Below are 20,036 nucleotides of genomic sequence, written 5' to 3' on the forward strand. Positions count from 1 at the left end.
ATTTTCCACGTAAAAAATTGCTTATGTTCTTATGGCTTGGTGTGATTGATTATTTCTCTTATTATTTCCAGCAAGTATAAAAGTACAGATACACTATATTTGCTTGTATATAGGGAGAAGAATTATTCCGTTGTGGTTGTTTATTAATATCTCTCTCAACAAAATGCACCAAGTTAGTGACCTGTTTTCTTTGTAGCTCAACAATTCTACTCAAAAACTGGATTTTTCTTACACTCTGTAAGGGTCGTAGTCAACCGTGTGGAGTCATTCTCATCCCATGGAGATGTTTTGAATGACGATGGAGATAGAGAACTTTCCTTTGATAATTTCCTTATGTGAAAATTTAGCTTTATTCCAAGCTACTAAAATATGTCCAAAGATCCATTCACATTCAAGACTGTGCTCTCTGATTGACTATTGTTCCATACCAGTTTCACGTCCTTACTTTCCGTATCAGTTGAGATCGCCGTTGTAGTTACCAATCCATAAGCATCACTAAACCATCACTAATAATTAATAGTGACGGTTTAAAACCGTCACTAAAAATCTTTTTTTTTTGTTTTTTTTTTTTTTTGTAGTATATATGATACCAAAAGTTGTAGAGTTGGTCATCTTCATATTGAGTAGTCATTGAAGCAACGAGTCGGGCAATAATCGTATAAATCAATCTATCTTTTAAAATAAAATAAAAAATTTATTAATGTGTTATGCATGAAAGCCTCAAATCACTCACGAATTGCAGGTTCTAAATTCACAAATGCCCTGTATCGGTGCAAAGTCAAGTATGACTTCTGAGTGAAGTCTTTAAGCTTAACTTCAATAAATTGTTGTTTCCTTTCTAAAAGAAAATTATATATAATAATCCAAGAAAGAAGAAACTTTTCAAAAATGAAAGTTTACTAGATTAAGATAAGGGTGACAAGAAATTAATCAACCTAAAAGTGATCCTGTGAACAATAATCAAAACACATATTATATATTATAAAATAGTATTTCTGATTGAACGAAGCTTTAATTTCTCGTCATATCACCGACAAGATAAATTAAGGAAGACAGGTGAATTAAGCAATTCACAATCCACATGGTAACATCACTTTAACACGTACGCACTGAGCTAGCGGAATCTCTTTTATCCTCTTTCCCATAAATAAAGCCTCATCCCTAAAGCCATGCATGCACCAATCACCATGCAAACCCAATAAAGCATAATAAAGCCAATATTATACATCTGTGCATGGTGGGCATAGTGGAAAACCACATGGAAAGTGTATGTAAAAGCATGCATGAATTCTATCTGTACATGTTCTGCATGTGTATATCTATCTTTCCGGCCTTAACTTTAATGTATACACATATATATAATGCATGAGGTACGTGTGGTTAAGCTAAGAATTAGAGGGAGGTCTAGCTAGGGTTGATGCTATTACTGATGGAGACAACGACGCAGCAAGAGCCACAACAGGGAACAGCAGCGGGGGCGGCCGCGACAGCGATAGAGAACCCAGAAGCCGCGGTATCGGGCGGTTCGTGGCAGCAGTCGGGATCAATCGGGCCATTTTTCGCAGTGATCTCGGTTCTCGCTGTTCTTGCCGTGCTTTCGTGCGTGGTGGGGAGGAGCTTCGCCGGCCGGGAAGCGATTCCGTTGAGGAGAATTAGTATGGAGAGTTGCAGGGGCTGTTCCTTAGTTGCGTGGGTAAAGTGCAGGTGGCGCCACCGTCGGTGTGCCTGCGATGTTGAAGTGGGAGGAGGAGTAAAGAAGGTGACTGCAGCTCCCTGTGAAGTGAATGCTGATGGAATGGAACATGCCCCTCCTTCTGGTTGATCCTAGATTGCATATTGCAAGATTATTATATTAGACTACTCACTTGTAATATGTTTGAAATTTTTTTTCTTTTATGATCCAAAATCTCAATCTAAGCAAGTCGTTCGGATCCAGCAGTATCAAATCGAAGGAAGAAAACATTGCCGCTCGTCTATTAACACATCATGTCCCTGATAATCCATGAGACAAATTAGAAGTGAAAAATCAAACTTGGGACCTTGGAGCCACCAAAGTCCAACTTCACCCTCCCAACTTGAGTAAATCCAATTAGACAATATGTTTGAAATTTTTATATTGGAGATTATCTTAAAATGCAAACCTATATTTAGATTGAACTGGGAAATAGGTTGGATTATTTTTCCTTTGTGAAGATCAAGTTCGACGGGTCTCTCAAGTTAATTAGTCAGTTAACTTGCCAATTTTCTGCATGTCTATTCTGCTCATTACTTCAAAGGTTGCTAACAGAATTGAGAAGCTCCAAAGAGACTTGTTTTGGAGAGGAAGTGCCGAGAATTTCAAATACCCTTTGATCATATGGGCTAATTGCTATCATCCAATTTCGAAGGGAGGCTTGGGCATAAGATCATCAAGCTTATGAACAGAGAGTTGCTTGGGAAATGGAGCAGGAAGTTTTATATTGGAAAAAAATAAAACACAGAAGTGGAGATCATTCATCGAACTAAAATATGGGTACAATGGTTATAAAAGGGAGTTGGAAGATTATAGAAAAAATCAGGGATGGGCTATATGAAAAGGAGTTCAAAAAGCAAAGGCAGAATTTTGGAATTGTGCACAAATTCAGATTGAGAATGTCAAAAAAAAAAAATCCTTCAGGCATCACAAATGGGCAACAAATGCATCTCTCAAAGTTTAATTCCCTGATCTTTTTAGTTTATTCACTCAGCATGAAGCTAAGATCAATGAGTTGCTAGTCATTAATCAAGTCAAATGGTATTGGAATGTTGAGTTCTATAGGAGCCTCAAAGGTAATGAAGTTTCTTAAGCCATAAAGATGTTGGAATTGGTTTATTTGGCAAAGAGGAACTTATCTGATAATAATTTATTCCCAATTAAAAGCTTTTACCGTCATCTTTAATTTGTGTGTTTCTATTATGATTTATAACAGAGCAGCAGTAGCAGCAGCTACTGCTCATCTCACGCAATGATTAGCAGTAGCAGCAGTTAGCAGCAGCTGCAGTTAGTAGTAGCAGCAGCTCTCAGTTGGCAACAACAGCTTGCAGTTGTAATTTAGTTAATTGTTAATTTAGTTCTTCGGTTGGTAGTTCAGTTGTTACTTTAGTTAGTTGTTATTTTAGTTCTTGAGTTGGTAGTTCAGTTATTGAATTGTTGTATATATATACACTATTGTAGGCTACTTTTGGTGTGAATAAAACTGAAGTACTTTCACAAATTTGATATTGTATCAAAGAAATTTTGAAGTGTTTTCTCTCAAGCTTCTCTAATGGTCAAAGCTCCAATTTCCAACTCCTTTCGCATCTATCATTCCACCTTATTCTTCATTAACCATTGATGATTTTGTAAATCCATATCATTTTAGTAATTCAAACCATCCTGGTGTTGTTCTTGTTTCTCATGTCTTGACCGGAGATAATTGTCATACATGGAGTCGATCGATGTTCACTTCTTTGAATGCAAAGAATAAGATAGCTTTCATTGATGGATCTCTCCCTCAACCATTGATTTCATATTCTCTTCACTATCCATGGAGCCGCTGTAATAGCATGGTTGTGGCATGGCTTCTCAATTCAATTTCTAAGGAGATTGTAGCCAGTGACATCTATGCGACCATTGCTCATGCAATTTGGTTGGATCTTCATGATCATTTCTCTCGCAGCAATGGTCCTCGCATCTTTCAACTCAAGAAAGTTATCTCGGATTTATCTCAAGGTCAATTTTCTATTACTCAATATTATACTCAGTTAAAGGGCTATTGGGATGAACTTCACAGCTATCGTCCTTCTTCCTTATGTTCTTGTGTTCCTGCTTGTTCTTGTAGTGCTGTCAGATCTATTGTGGACTTTCAACACTAGGATCATCTTTTTCAATTTCAAATGGGCTTGAATGAATCCTATAGTCACATACGGGGTCAAATTCTTTTACTTGATCCTCCTCCACTGATCAACAAAGTATTTTCTCTCTTACTTCAAGAAGAGAGTCAACGATAGAATGTAGTTACATCTGCTCCTCTTTTTGATTCAACTGCATTGATCAGTTCCTCTATTCCAGCATCTTCCACACTCAGTAACACAAAATCTTCCATCAAGAAAGATCGTCCTATTTGTTCGCATTGTGGTATAACAGGTCACACTATGGAAAAATGTTATCGGTTGCATGGTTTTCCTCCCGAATACAAATTTACTAAGTCTAAATCTGCAACACCAAGTTCAGCTCACAATGTTTCTACTGAGCCTACTTTTGATTCTCCATCATTGTCTTTTACTCAAGAGCAATGTCAGCAATTGTTAACTCTCATTCAGCCATTAGTTTCAACAATTACTGGTACTTCTTTAACTCCAACTCACATGACATGTATTCTTTCATCCCAGTCTCAAGATTTTGCTTCTCTCATGGTTAATTCTCCTTCCACTTCATGGATTATTGATACCGGGGCTACTGATCACATGGTTAACTCGGTTACTTTCTTTTCTTCCATTACATCCATTGTTTCAAGTTTTTTTGTGCTTCCTAATGGTCTTCAAGCACCTATTACTCATATTCGTAATATTGTGCTTTCTGATTCTTTAGTTTAAACAATGTTTTGTGTGTTCCTTCTTTTACATTCAATCTTATTTCTACTAGTAAATTGGTTCGGATCTTCCTTGCTCCTTCATTTTTATTTCTTCTTTTTGTTTTATACAGGACCTGCAGTAATGGAGGACAATAGGCTTAGGTAAATTGCTTGATGGCCTTTACCATTTGATATCACCCTCTATTTCGGCTCCAAAGTGCTTCACCGCTACATATTCTTCTTTAGATATTTGGCATAAAAGGCTTGGTCATCCATATGATTCCAGGTTATTGTTGCTTCGTGATCTCCTTTCTTTTTCCTCTTTCAAGTCTACTAATAATTCTCCTTGTACTGTTTTTCCAATGGCTAAGTAGCATCGCTTGCCTTTTCCTTCAAGCGCTTTAGTGACTACATTTAGTTTTCAAATTGTTCATGTTGATATTTGGTGCCCTTTTTCTATGGCTTCCTTACAAGGATTTTGTTATTTTTTTTTTCCATTGTAGATGATTTCTCTTGATGTACATGGATTTTTTTAATGAAGAATAAAAGTGAGACACATATGCTCCTTCGTAATTTTTTTATTCTTGTTGAAAATCAGTTTCATACCTCTGTCAAAATTCTTCACACTGATAATAAGCCGGAATTTCTTATGTCTGATTTTCTTGCTTCAAAAGGTTCATCCACCAATGCACTTGTGTTGCTACACCTCAACAAAATTCAGTTGTTGAATGAAAGCACCAAAATCTGCTTAATGTTGCTCGTGCTCTTCGATTTCAAGCTCACCTTCCTTTACCCTTTTGGGAAGATTGTATCCTCATTACAGCCTATTTTATAAACTAAATGCCTACTCCTCTTTTGTCTAACAAATCCCCTTTTGAAATTCTCTTTTCTAAACTTCCTTCTTACAAACATTTACGGGTATTTGACTGTTTGTGTTTTGCATCAACTTTATATTCCTCTCGTAACAAGTTTGATTCTCAAGCTCGAAAGTGTATATTTCTTGGTTATCCTTTTGCTGTCAAAGGTTACCGATTGTTTGATCTTTCCTCTCATGAAATTTTTATTTAACAAGATGTTATTTTTCATGAAACACACTTTCCTTTTTCATCTCTTCCTTTTAATTTTCTCACCTCTACTTCTGATTTTCTTTCTTCTTCTATAGTTCTTTCGCGTCCTTCTGATGATATTTCTTTTCCTTTTCCATCAAACACTTTGGTTTCTAATTCACACACTCAGGCTTCTCCATCTAATTTTACTTCTAATGATTTTGATATTCCAATTGTTCTACTCGTATTCATCATCCTCCATTATATTTATGTGATTATCACTGTAATCTAGTCAATGTTTCACAACCTGGAAATTATGTTCTTCATTGCTCTCGGCCTTCTTCAGGTATGCCCTATGATCTTAGTTTAGTTCTTTCATATTCTTCACTATCTCCTACCTATCACTTTTTTGTTCTTAATGTTTCTTCCACTAAGGAACCACAATTCTATCATGAAACTGTTAAGTTTTCTCATTGGAGAGATGTTATGGCTATTGAGATTAAGGCTCTTAAAGAAAATCATACATGGACTATCACTGCTTTGCCTCCCACACATCAACCTATTAGCTGTAAATGGGTCTATTGGATTAAATATCGTTTAGATGGTTCAATTGAATGTTATAAAGCCTGTTTGGTAGCCAAAGGATATACTTAACGTGAAGGCCTAGGTTACATTGAAACTTTTTCACCGGTTGCTAAGCTTGTCAATGTTCAGTGTTTACTTGCTGTTGTTGCCTCCCAGAATCTCTTTGTTCACCAGCTTGATGTGAATAATGCTTTTCTTCATGATGATTTGTCTGAGGAAGTGTATATGAAGCTTCCTCTCGGATTTGCAGCTCAGGGGGCGAATATGGTTTGTAGATTGATTAAAAGCTTATATGGTTTAAAGCAAACTTCACGTCAATGGTTTTCTAAGCTTTTTTTTTTTTTTTTTTAACAAAGAGTCAATAGCCACCCACATAGTGGTCCCGTCCCAAATTTAGTAATAAACCCTCACTTGTGGCAGAGGAAAACCGTAGTTATATTTCAAAGCCTTTTGGAGATTACAAATAAGAAGAAAAAAAAAAAAAAAAAACCCTCCCAAAACAAACCACAAACATAAACCATAAACAGAAAGAAATCAAAACTAAACAACACTAACCAAACGGCCCAAACTAAACAAGCCTAACTCAAACATCCAAGCAAACTACATAAAACTAACTGAAAGGAAGGGTGAAAGACAAAACATAAACATCTAATGTTAGGGAAGCCAAGACTATCAAGTCTTAATATACCTCTAAGCTTTCTCGGAAGCTCATCTGCCTTCTCGAATTGAATATCATACCTTCTTCACTTAAGCACTTTTCTCTTATGGATTCACTCAATCGAAAGCTGATTTTTGCTTGTTTACTCTTATTAATGGTGCTAATTTTATAGCTCTTCTCATCTATGTTGATGACATTATAATTTCTAGTTCTAATATTTCTTGCATTACTACCATTAAATCATTTCTTAATGAGAAGTTTAAGATTAAGGTTCTTGGTTCCTTGCCTTATTTCTTGGGTTTGGAGGTAGCTTGTTCTTCAAAGGGTATTTCTCTTTGTCAGTGGAAATATGCCTTGGACATTCTACAAGATTCAGGTTTTTTAGGATGTAAACCAGTTGCTTTTCCAATGGTGCAGAATCTCAAACTTACCAATGAAGATGGTGAGTTACTTGGTGATCCATTACCTTATAGAAAGCTGGTTGGTCACTTGCTATATCTTACTATCACTCGGTTTGACCTGACCTACAACATTCAAGTTCTAAGCTAGTTTATGGCCAATCCACGTACTCCTCATTTCCAAGCTGCAGAACGTGTATTACGTTATCTCAAATCTAGTCCTGGTCAAGGATTGTTCTTCTCAAGTAGCTCAAGTTTTCAACTTATTGCTTTCACTAACTCAGATTGGGCCAGCTGCTCTACAACTCGAAGATCTTTTACTGGTTTTTGTGTCTTTCTTGGTTCATCTCTCATTTTGTGGCGTTCTAAAAGGCAAACAACAGTATCTAGATCCTCTGCTGAGACTAAATATAAGGCTATGGCTTCTACTACATGTGAGCTAGTTTGTCTAGTATCTTTACTTAAGGATCTCCATGTTTCTCATCTGCAATCTATAGCCTTATACCATGATAACCAATCTGTTATGCACATTGCCTCGAATCTAGTCTTTCACAAACAAACCAAACATATTGAAATAGACTGTCATTTGGTTCAAGATCATGTTTAGTCTGGTTTTCTTAATTTGCTTTATATGCCTTCATTAGAAAATTAAATTAGAAAATTAATCTAGAACACTTTCATTCCATTTAAAGTTTCAATCTTCATGGGTTGGCTTCCAAAAATAGACTTCTCACCATGGACGACTTGTAGAGAAGAGGATGACAATTTCCCTCAATCTATCACTTATGTAAAAAGGAAGGGGAGACAGTTGATCATCTTCTCATTTATGCTAGTTCAGTTCACAAATTTGGAACCTCATTTTACATAGCATTAAGCTGCAGTGGTTTATGCCAAAAACATTTCAAGGAATGCTTAACAATTGGGTTCTATCGAAAAGCAAGGGAAAGAGCAGAAAGCTTAAATTTTCAATCTCAATAGCAAAGAAATGTAAGAATTTTTCAAGATAAACACGACACTGCTTCTCCTATGTATCTATAAGAATATTTTGAACAATCTATTCTTTTAAAACAAACCTAATTTAAGTTTTATAGCAATGGAATGGAAAGATTTCATTGCTTTTTGTTAGAATTGGTGTATTCCCAAGAGGGGGGGTGAATTGGAATTTTAAACTTTTCTCTTAGGTTGAACTAGATGTTAGCAGAATATTACAACCTAGGGTCTTTCTATGCAGTTCCAAATACACCGATAAATATAATATATGGAAATTTAAATCAAGCGAATCATTCATATAATAACATAAACGTGCGGTAAATATAAAATGTAGAAATATAAATAAACACACGATATGTTATCAGGGTTTGGCCAACTGTGCCTACATCCCCGCCTCTAACTCGCAAGCCCAAGTATTTCACTAAAGGCTCACTTAAGGGTGGAGCGGCACCGATTACAACCCAGTCAATTAGCACAGGGCTAACCTCAACCTTAACAACCAGGTCAATTTGCGGGGCTGACCTAAATCTACACGCCTTAACAGAACGGCACATCTAGCTTTCCTAACCGGGTCTAAGCCAATCCGGGACTATTTCAAAGGGCTAGTCTCCCTCTTCAGGCTCATGCCTGGTATACAACAATTTTGCTCAATAAATGAAATGGTACAGTGATTATGCTTTCAAGTAAAGCAGATGTGTACCCAGATACGCTCATTCACATACACCACAATATGATTTAATATGTAAGCTCAATGTGGTTTAAGATATATCAGCTCTCAACTAAATATTTGCTATCGATGTAATCAGTGCGTGAGAGTACCAATCAAACAATCTTTGCATCACAAGATATTCAACCAAGATGTTCACACAAAGATATCAAGTGAGTCTCAAGTATATTGATCAGTATGATATCTCAGTCACGTAGATCAGATAATGTATATGCTTGGTTTGCAAAAGATGTATAGTCTTTGTATTCAGCAAATGATATGCAAATAGATATTGCAACAAAGATCTATATTACAAACGAAAATATCTTCTCAAAGATATATCAATATAAATCACACAAAATATTTGAGTATGTTTTGAAAGAGTTTTTGTAACACAAAGACAAATACAAGTTTCCTAAAATATTGCAACACAAATGCAATACTCAAAAACTTCGGCGAGTCTTCTTAGGATAGGCTTATGAACAAAGCCCCCTAAGAATACTCTAGTTTAGCTCTCGTTAAAATCGAATCAATCAAATACAAATAGGAGAGCGAACCTATAGTAATAAACACTCAATCAACTTACAAATGACTTTTGGCAATAAGAGAAAGTAAGTATGAGTGGTTGGGGCTTAGATATAAGTATTATAGGTTTTGGAAATTTCATAGAATCTCTCCTAATCAAAGTGACTAATCATGTACTAATAATCCCAAATGAGGGGGTATATATAGACATCCCATGAAATATAACCATTGGGGACATAGCTGGGATTATTAGAAAAGTTTAATGAAGTATTAGTCATTTTAATCATGTTTTAAAATTATTAACCACGGTAAAAAATCAAGGCAACCCGAGAGGTCCTGTCGACTAGAAACCTTTTCGGTCGATCGAAGTTCATATGGTTCGGTCGATTGGGCCATTTTTGAACTACTCAGTCGGTCGACCAGGAGAAGGTGGATTTTTCAATTCACATGGCTCGATCGACCAAAGGAAAATGAACTGAGCCTCTCGGTCAACCAGATTGTTGGGCCAACTCTTGAGGACCCTCGGTCGACCAAGTTGGTGTAATACAAAATTTACTCGGTCGACTAGGAAGTCAAACTGTTGACTTCAAGAGGTTTCGGTCGACTGGGGTAAAATGAGCTTTAGAAACTCGGTCAACCGGACTGCGGTCAACATGTTGACCTAGACCTGATTCGGTCGACCAGGGCCAAAATGAACTCCCTAGGTCGATCGACCGAAAGTGCCTAACTTGTGCATTTCGGTCCTTTTTCAATACACAATCACCATATTCAAGTGCCTAACACATACAATTGCAATGGTGAGTGTCCTAGGGTCATTTCTAGGCCTTTTTCAAAACATCGAAAAAATCTTGTGTCGGTCGACCGAAGGGTAATCCCTAAAGTCTTTCTAAGGTCATTTTTAATTATATTTCAATTTGAACTTACCTATTAAATCATGCAGGTGATGCATGCAATTATTACAAGTCATAAGCCTTAATTACTATTACAGACCGTTTGCATAGAAATGAAATACAATACAATCGTAAATTGAGTCTTCAGCTTCAGTTCCTCTTTGTGCTATTACTATGATCTTCCAATTAGAATACCTGCACATCATCTCGGCAGACATTAAATACCTAAGTATTTATTTTAAATTGTTCTTCTCAATTTCCTTGTACTGATTCTGCTCTATCTCAAGCTCCTTTCTTATGAGTTATTTCAATAAGTTTCACTTAACCTTTTAATATATATATATATATATATATATATATATATATATATGAGAAGTATCATCATCCATTTTTTTCATTTCTCAATTTAAAATAAATTTTAACTTAATGACAATTTACAAGTAAATATAAATCTTACTAAAAGCTACGTACATAATATATCATAAATTTTATCCATATATCATACTTTACAAAGCTAACCACTAGGGGGATTTGTTTCACAGCATTTTTCAAGATTATTAGAATTGTGATGCTCATGGCATCTCATTTTCATGTTTGTTTGACTATGGAATCTAATGTGGCGGGTATATTCACATTCATGAAAATGTAAGAATTCCCATAAAGCATGGACATTTTATTCCCACCTGTTGTGAAAATAGGGTCTCTTCCAACAATGCGCAATGAAATAAACATTATATAAAAGGATCACACATATACTAGCAACAATATCAATGATGAATACAAAATCATTATGAAAACTAAGGTGTAATCCCAAAAGGGGGGTGAATTGGATTTTAAAATTTCTTTTACTTCTTTTTAATGTATTCTTGACTTCTTGTTGGTTTACCAAATACACAACCAATACTTAAAATAATATACAATTCACAACCATATACTAATAAAGTATTTAAACAATTAAGTAATCAATCAATCAATCAAACCAATCAATTTTTCAATCAACCACAATATCCAATCAAGATGGTTATTTTGTTTGCAGCCCTGCATATACAATTTTGTAAGCCTTGTAGAGAATGTAATTTGTTTCTGAATTTAACATTCAACAAAACATTCACACTCTTCCCAAAATTTAGAATCCAAACAAACTCTTAGTAAATTTATCTTTGTGTGTTAACTAAGTAACGTACTCCCTTATGGTTTCCGCAAAGTAGGGTTTAACCAATGTACACCCTTTTGGTTTCCGCAATCCCAAATCAAAATTAAACTTTAAGTTTACTTGATTTCCAAATATGCGTAATATATATAATTAAGAAATTAAATCATCCACGCAATTTATATGTGCTGAAAATAAAGAGTAAGGGAAAGAGAGAGTGAGACCACGATTTTTACGAGGTTCGACTTATACCCAGTCTATGTCCCTACCTTTGGCAAACCACCAAAGGATTCACTAAAACCAGTTCTTTTTCCGAGCGGAACAACACCGTTTACACACTCCTTTAGTTGGCTTGAGTCCGCCTCTCCAAACGATGTACCCTCGTTCGGTCACTCCTTCAATTAGGCTAGAGCCCACCTCTCTAAGTGATATCCCCGTGCTTAGCCAACAATCCAAATAACCTTGAACTGTCAATATCTACAACATATAAATCAAATAGAGGTGTACAAAGAATGCTCACACAAAGAGCTAATTAGTACAAGTTAAATCTATATACTTCAATCAAATTCACAATATGGAAATATGAAGCTCAAGAAGATATCACCGTAAGCCTTCTTTCTACGTTGAAAGAATTAAGAGTAGGCTCAAAATTTTCTTGATAAATTCACAGCAAATCTTAGTAGTGAAACTTGGAAATTGATTGCATAAGAGAGCTTTGAGAGAATTGGGAGATTTGAGAGCAAGAAAGCTTGTTTGCTATATTTTCTTGGTGTGTTTAATCCTTAGCCTTGGGGGGGTATTTATAGATGATAAATCAACTCTATTTCATGTTCTCCAAGTGGCTTGGAGTGTTTCCCAATTTTATAGAAAGTTTGAAGCACAAAAAATATAAGTTTGAATTTAAAATCTCTTCTCTCAATACGATAACATTTGACATATACAAAAGTAAGAAGCAAGGGCCCTCTATCCTCTGTTAACAAAACCATCACACATTGATTGGAGGCACCTACCCAATCCACTTGAACATCCTCTTTCCAAAACAACCAAATCTTCTCACCTTCCTCTACATTAGAGCAAAAGTTAGTAAATTGCAAATACACTGCCCACCTTCTTATCTTTTCTATATCTTGAAAAGGTTTTGAAACTGCCAAAATCGAAACTTTCTAATCTTTCACAATTTGTTTCAATCTTCTTTTCGACGTGCTCAACCCTCTTAAATTCCAAAACATAGTTTTTTCCATCATAAGTTCAACTTTTGAGGCACTGCCTTAGCCCTCTTAGACTTTTTCACTTGACCATTATCTTTATATCTTCCCTCCGACTCACCCATTGTGAGATTACCTAGAATAGAATGATATTCTTTTTGAGTATTAATGCAAACCTCCATATCTCTCTCAGAAAACACATCATAATTCTCCCTACACCCTACACCCTCCACATCACTCTCTCTCTCATCCACCTCCTCCACCAAAATCACCTCCCCATCCTTGTCCTTTTCAACTTTTCCCCTCTCTCCTTCATCAGCAACTTCGATTTCCTGGGCAGACCTAGAGCAACCTCCCAGTTCTACCTGCACCCCTACTACCTCTGATTTCTAGTCTTGACAACAATTGACTTTCTCTCCACTCTTTTTCTCCATCAAATTAACTTCATCCACTTTTTGAGTGCCCACATTATTAACCTCATTCAAAATTTCTTTATTTTTCTCAATCTCCTTCCACAGCCCACTCACATTTCAATCCTTCTTCTCCTCCATCCTCTGAACCTGAATCTTCAAAACAGGACCTTCCACTTCAACTAACATATTCTTTTTTCTACCCACTTCTTTCCAAACCCTCTTATCTCCCTCCTTCCTCATACCTACCTTTCTTTTATCCTTAGGCTTAACTCCAAATCGGCATACTACTTCATTATGACCTTGTCTACAACATTTATAACAATAGAAACCTCTTTTCTCATATATTACCCTTTGCCAATTCTGCTTTTGTCCTACCACCAACGGAAAACCCTCCACAGGATCTTTTTGCAAGTCCACTTCAACACATATTCTCGCACCAGTGGCGCGTGTTCTATATAATGTGGCATTATTTGTCCCCAGGAATCTACCAAACCTAGTGGCCAAACTTTGCAAATAGTCCATTCTATATAAATGTAAAAGCAAACCTAGTAGGAAAATCCACTGACATGCAATCAATGGCTCCTTGTTTACATCAAAATTCATAGACCAGTTAAAAAGCCGAAATTGGCACCCTGCCACCTATCTTCCTTCTCATGCCCATGCATGAATGTAATCCTTTTCGTATACCAAATTCAACAAAACATGGTAGTTGTCCATAAAACTTATCATTGGGACTACAGAGAGACCCCATGATTGGATAATATGCCTCCGAAGGACATCAATAGACAACCTTACAGAAAGAAATTTAAGAACCAACGCAAACTTCAGATCCTCAGCGGCCTTTTCCATCTCCACATCCGAGAAAACAAAACCTAATTCTTCATTAATTAATTCCGGTTTCCTCAACGGGATTTTGAATTTTGAAGATGGGATTGGCCTCTTCAAGGCTTCCGCAAACGATTTTCCCCCAGCGAAACCTCCCCCCTTTTCGACCTTATTTTCCCCTGAACCACTCCCCTCAACCCATAAGCTAGCGTTGACACCTCCCCTCAACCCTCCGGTAATAGCTACCATAGATGGGGTCATGACTAAAAGTTATTCCATATTGAATACCAAAAAAACAAAATAACAAATAAACAATAATAAAAAACCAAACCTGCGGTAGACTTATGTCTTCCGTCACCGTATATCGCCGACAGAGGTTCACCGTCACCACTTTGTCGTTGTCGTCGTCTCAAATCATTAGAGTTTGTTCAAGGAATTAACATAAGAGGCAAATAGATGAACATCAACCATACAAAATGTCAACATAAATAAAGAAGATGAGTACCAAGATGGCTTTATTGACAAATAATGAAAAAAATTCATCGATACAAACACATAATTAAACAAAAAATAGAAGAATAGAATGATGTATCAAAGACAGGGCTAGAAGTATCTTTAAATGATCATACACACGCATAGACGCATGGATGCACTCAAAAGGACACCAAAATTTGATAGAAATAAATATAGGATTCTTGAATTTGTGAGAAACTACTATTACGAGTATAACTAAAAGTTACAATTTCCTAAATGCATCACACATCTATAGGTCATTAGTATCAAGTTGACACCATCAAGTCAACATTGTCTCTATATTCTCCTTACAACTTTAGAGCTTTATTCTCAAAGTAGTGCATATGAGTATCTTATATCTTCAACTACTTTTTGAGTTTTGTTCAAATGAAAATTTTAAGGAGAACAATAAATTTTTACTAAGAAATTTAAATAAATTATTAGACTCCAAGAAAGTAGGTGATTACATATCTTGTGTTTAGGAGCATGGACTTCAGACCACAAATTTGTATTTGTGTAGATTTGCACAAAGCTTAGAATATAATTATATTAAAAGTATTTATAAAATGGATACGAATCCAAATCCAAGGTCAAAATTTTTTGTTCTCAAACACTATCCCAATTTTGCAAATGGTTTAGCTAAAGTGAAAAGACAATATTCCTTCTAATTGTCTAAATGAACTATCAATATTATATTTCTTATAATATATTAAGGATAACCAGGAATAAAGTGTTTAAAAGTTGACACAAATGAATTATTAGATATCTTGGGTTTTGAATTGGAATATATATACATTATGTTCCATTTTTTTTTTAGGTTTATATATCTTGTCTACTTCTGCTTTGCAGTTTAGTTGATAATATATTTGGGAAGAAATTGAGCAAACATGATGATCAATCCATAAATTTATGAAAATTAATTGGAAAACACGAATATCGATCACATCTAAAAAGCATACATGTGCCCACCTACTCAACCTAGTTTACTACTGCTGAATGGACTAGTGACGTACAATAGCATTACGAATAGATGTAATGGCCTAATAGCTAAGAGATAAATCTATGAGATCATCTTTCTAGTACTATATGAAGTTGTAATTTATATGATGATAAATTTTAAAAATTGCACAAATAATATTGCATAGTGCAAACTTATAAACTAAACATTTACATACAATTTTTTTTTTTTTTTGAATAACGCAATCTTTATTGATATGCCCTCACTTTTGGCGGAGGAATACCGTGGTTGCAAGATAAACATTGGGAGATTACAGATAAAGAAATTAAAGCCCTCCCAAAAACAACACCAACAACCAACCAAACCAAGACCACAAATTTACACAATGCTAAATAAGAAACAAATCTAAACAGACCTAGATAAAAACACAAAAACTTTAAACAAATCTAAACCCACCAAACAACTTGTATTTCAAGTCATCCAAGAATTGAAAACAGGCCAATCTCCAAACCTTGTTCAACATTAAAGGACCCAAAACAGCCCAAAAACCCACAACAAATCCAAATGGCATGCCCAAATAGAACCACCTCATATCAATCCATCCATCTCTTTCATTGTGCCAACTTGGTTTTAGAACTAGAGGTGTTTTAGCTTTTGTGCATTCATCTGCCAATGGTAGACCACAGAGCTCATGGTTGCCAATGAAACTGAGTGAAGTGAAGCCTTGGATCTGGGTACCTAAAGGAATTCTTCCGGATAAGTTATTGTATGACAAATTTAAATATTCCAAGAATGTCAAACTTGACATACTTTGAGGAATTATGCCTGAAAGTTTATTCATTGATAAATCAACAGACTCCAGTGATGTCATGTTGCCAATTTTATCTGGGATCCTTCCTTGAAGTTTGTTCATGGATAAGTTTAGGGATAACAAACCTTTAAGATGGGTCAACTCTGCAGGGATCTCTCCATACAAGTTGTTGCATGAAATGTCAATGCTTGTTAATAGAGAGAGAGAATTGCTGAATTCATACTGATATTGCTTTATCACAACCATTGCTTTTTCTAAGGGTGTACTTGTATGATTGTAAAAAAATTTGTCTAAATATTTTGGTCTGTTAATCATTGCACTGTAGTTACCAAAGCATGTCGGAATGGCTCCAGAGAGATTGTTGTGTGCAAGGTCCAAGATTTGAAGAGAATAGAGATGACAGAGCTGGATGGAAATACTGCCACTCAACTTATTTGTGCGAAGAATAAGGACTCGAAGTTGGGGTAGGCTTTCTCCTATCAATAACGGTATTCTTCCAGAAAATTTATTTTCACTAAGATCCAAAACTTTCAAATAATGAAAACTTGACAATGTGGTAGACAAGTTTCCAGAGAGCTTGTTCTTGCTCAAGTGTAGTGATCCAAGCCGAGTTAGAGAACCCATGGAACTTGGTATTTTTCCTACCAAATTATTGTTGTCCAATCGCAATGTCAATAAATTTTTCCAATTCATCCAACAATCAGGAATTTCTCCAGACAAAAAATTTTTTGATAGATCTAAATGGTATAAATTAGATTCCAAATCTACCATTTTATTGCACAAGAAGGGAACAAGAGATCCATTCAAGTAATTATTTGAAAGATCTAAATAGCTTAGTGTAGCAGGCATAGGAGGCAATGGGCCTTGGATATGGTTTTGAGATAGATCCACATTGGAAAGTTGGGACATATTGGAAAGCCAAGTTGGGATTACACCTAATATTGAAGCATTTGATAGGTATAAAGCTATCAATTCCCTGTGTGTTTGAAGCCATGAAGGAAATAATTGAGGTCCCATATGAGTTGAGCTCAGTGAAATTAGACGGAGTTGAAATGGAGGAATCCAATTGGGGCTTATTTTCAAGGCCAATGGGTTTGAATCAGCAAAGAAATCCTTCAGTCTTGTCAGATTTGCAAAGTGAACTTCTGAAATGGTGCCTTCCATGGAATTGTTAGAGATGTCCACACTTTCCAATTTAGAGAGACTCCCAAGAGTTTCTGGAATACTCCCATTGAAAAGATTGGAAAAAATATGTAAGACCCTCAAGGATGATAATTTCCCTATAGACATTGGAAGTGGGCCTGAAATGGAGTTGCAGGAAATATCAAGCACGGACAAACTTTTAAATTCTCCGAGATGCTTGGGCAATTGGCCTGACTCTAGTGTTTCCTTGGCGCACGAATCAAATGAATAATCTCCAAAATTTTCAGAAATGTCTCCACTGAGTTGGTTCCCTGCCAAATCTAAAACTCTCAAATTGAAGAGGTTTCCCAAGGATATTGGAATCCCTCCTTCAAAGTCATTGCCAGATAACCGGAGTTCTGTGAGTGATGTCAGGTCACCAGAAATTGATCCTTGAAAATGATTGAAAGGAAGACGGAGTATTGTGAGTGATGTCAGGTTGCCAATAGCACTAGAAATTGATCCTTGAAAATGATTGGAAGAAAGATCGAGACTTTGGAGGCCGGTCATGTCGTACAACCACTCTGGTATTGCAAAGTTAAATTGGTTACCAGCAAGATTAAGGAACCGAAGAGTAGTTAGGTTCCGTAGAGGGGCGGGAAGCAAACCAGGAATTCGATTATGACTCAGATCAAGGGAAACAATAGAAGAGAGACCAGAAAACCAGTTCGGTGTGGTAGAGTTCAAATTGCAATATGAAAGGTCCATGGATCGAAGAGTAGTGGACATGTTCTGAAGATATAATGGGATCGAACCCTCTGTAAAATAGGTCATACGCAGATTGAGTGAAACAAGAGAAGTGAGACTGGAGAGCCATCCAAATGTGGAAGAATTCCTGAAAAAGTTATCGGAGAGATCAAGAGCGACAAGGGAAGAAAAATTGACATGGGAAAGAGGAAGATTATGGCTGAGGGAACAATAATGCAAGATCAACGTGGATAAGGAAGGGAGGATGTTCATTGCCTGAAGCCAATTATTAGATGCCCGGCTGAGATTGACAAAGCTCATGTCGAGGAATTCAATTGAGGAGAGATGAGAAATCCATCTTACGTCATCTGTAATGTACAAATCATAATTCCTTCCAAGATCAAGATAATGCAAGCTTGAAAGATTCCCAAGTTGAGGAGGAATGGCACCCACAAATCCTACAGAAGAAAGGTTAAGATAAGCGAGATTGTGGAGGGAACCCAAGAACTGTGGAATCTGAAGTCCCTGAAAATGATTGAGACTCAAGTCCAGATGCTGAAGATGTTTCAATTGCAGCAAAGAGCCGCTTATGTTCCCACCCAAACTGGACCTGTTCTGCGCAGCAACCAAAGACTCATAATCATAGTAGTAATACCCATCCTCATCATGAATAGGGAATATTGGATTGGAGAGGTTGAGATGGATTACATGGCCAGTGGCGTTGTGGCAGCGAACTCCTGTCCACCTGCAGCAATCCTCACCAACCCAGGAAGAGAGGCGGTTGGAAGGATCGGTGAGAGATTGCTTGAAGTCCAGAAGGGCTTCCCTCTCCTCTGCCTTACAATGGGTGGCATTTGAATTTACTCCATCCCAAGAAATCAATGTAAAAACAATCCCCAAAACTGCAGCTGAGTATCTCATTGAGATATACCAACAAAATCCAACTTCAATTCTTCTAGGGAAAGGAGTTGTTTTGTTTTGTTCTTTGAATTTGAAGATGAGAGGCAGCTTGCATTTACATTTATATATAGGGTGGGGAAGGAATGAAGCCACTGCTAGGAAATTATTAATTTGATGTTCTGAGTCAAGTCAACGTTGATTGGTCAATGTGAGAAAATTCCTCAGCTGGGGTGGGGGAGGATGCATAATTTGTTGGGAAGGAATTAAGGCACTAGGAAAATACTTTGGTCCGTATTAAATTTGTAATTTCAAAATATGGTTTATCCACAAGAAATTCTACTTTCAAATGCTTTTTTTTTTAGTAAAAAATTCTGAATAAATAAATAAATAAATTTATAACTAAATTTTAACGTAATTTTAATGTGGTCTCAAACAGCACTCTCCAAAACCAAATAATTAACCAAAAAAATTTAAAAAAAAAAAAAATTATTTTCTTAGTGACATGTTACGAATCACAATCTTTCCACGGACGAAAAGGCTATAAATAAATGTTTTGAATGCAACAAATCTCACAAAACCAACTAATTAACCAAAAAAGAAGAGTTCCAGTGGAAGAGTTCTAACTAAAGCTCAAAAAAGCAACATAAAGAAAAGGTTTAGATGGAGAAAATAAGGATAATGTCCAAATATGATTTATTGATATTCCTGTGGGTAGACTGGGCTACGACCATGAACCATGCAGAAACAATTTAGCATGAAAATCAATTTTCCTTTTTGTCAAACATAGCCATCTAAAACCAGTATGACCTTGAAATGCCCCTAGCAGTCTCAAATTGTTACTGAGCTTATGCTCAATAGGATCATTGAGGATACAGAATGGAATGGGTTTTACATGTAAGACAAATGGAAAGAAATGATTAAATTGAACAAGCAACATGGAGCTTAGGAAGGGGCATGACTTCAGAGGATGCGGGATCAATTTGTTTGCAATTTTTTTTTTCTTTCGAAAAAATCATAGCATGT

At 36.1% G+C, this 20,036-nt stretch overlaps 2 protein-coding genes across 2 annotated transcripts; one reads left to right on the forward strand and one right to left on the reverse strand.

Annotated features, from left to right (window-relative positions):
- Positions 1 to 1,352: 1,352 nt before the first annotated feature.
- Positions 1,353 to 1,933, forward strand: LOC131146121 (uncharacterized). Its single transcript, XM_058095474.1, has one exon. It carries the CDS (start codon positions 1,418 to 1,420, stop codon positions 1,820 to 1,822), a length of 405 nt encoding a protein of 134 aa, XP_057951457.1. The 5' UTR covers positions 1,353 to 1,417; the 3' UTR covers positions 1,823 to 1,933.
- Positions 1,934 to 15,652: 13,719 nt separating this feature from the next.
- On the reverse strand, positions 15,653 to 19,106 carry LOC131146122 (receptor-like protein EIX1). Its single transcript, XM_058095475.1, has one exon. The coding sequence runs from the start codon at positions 19,032 to 19,034 to the stop codon at positions 15,870 to 15,872; it is 3,165 nt and encodes a 1,054-aa protein (XP_057951458.1). The 5' UTR covers positions 19,035 to 19,106; the 3' UTR covers positions 15,653 to 15,869.
- Positions 19,107 to 20,036: the final 930 nt, after the last annotated feature.

This window comes from Malania oleifera, chromosome 13 (assembly GCF_029873635.1).
Source record: "Malania oleifera isolate guangnan ecotype guangnan chromosome 13, ASM2987363v1, whole genome shotgun sequence".
In the NCBI taxonomy this organism is placed as follows: Eukaryota; Viridiplantae; Streptophyta; class Magnoliopsida; order Santalales; family Ximeniaceae; genus Malania; species Malania oleifera.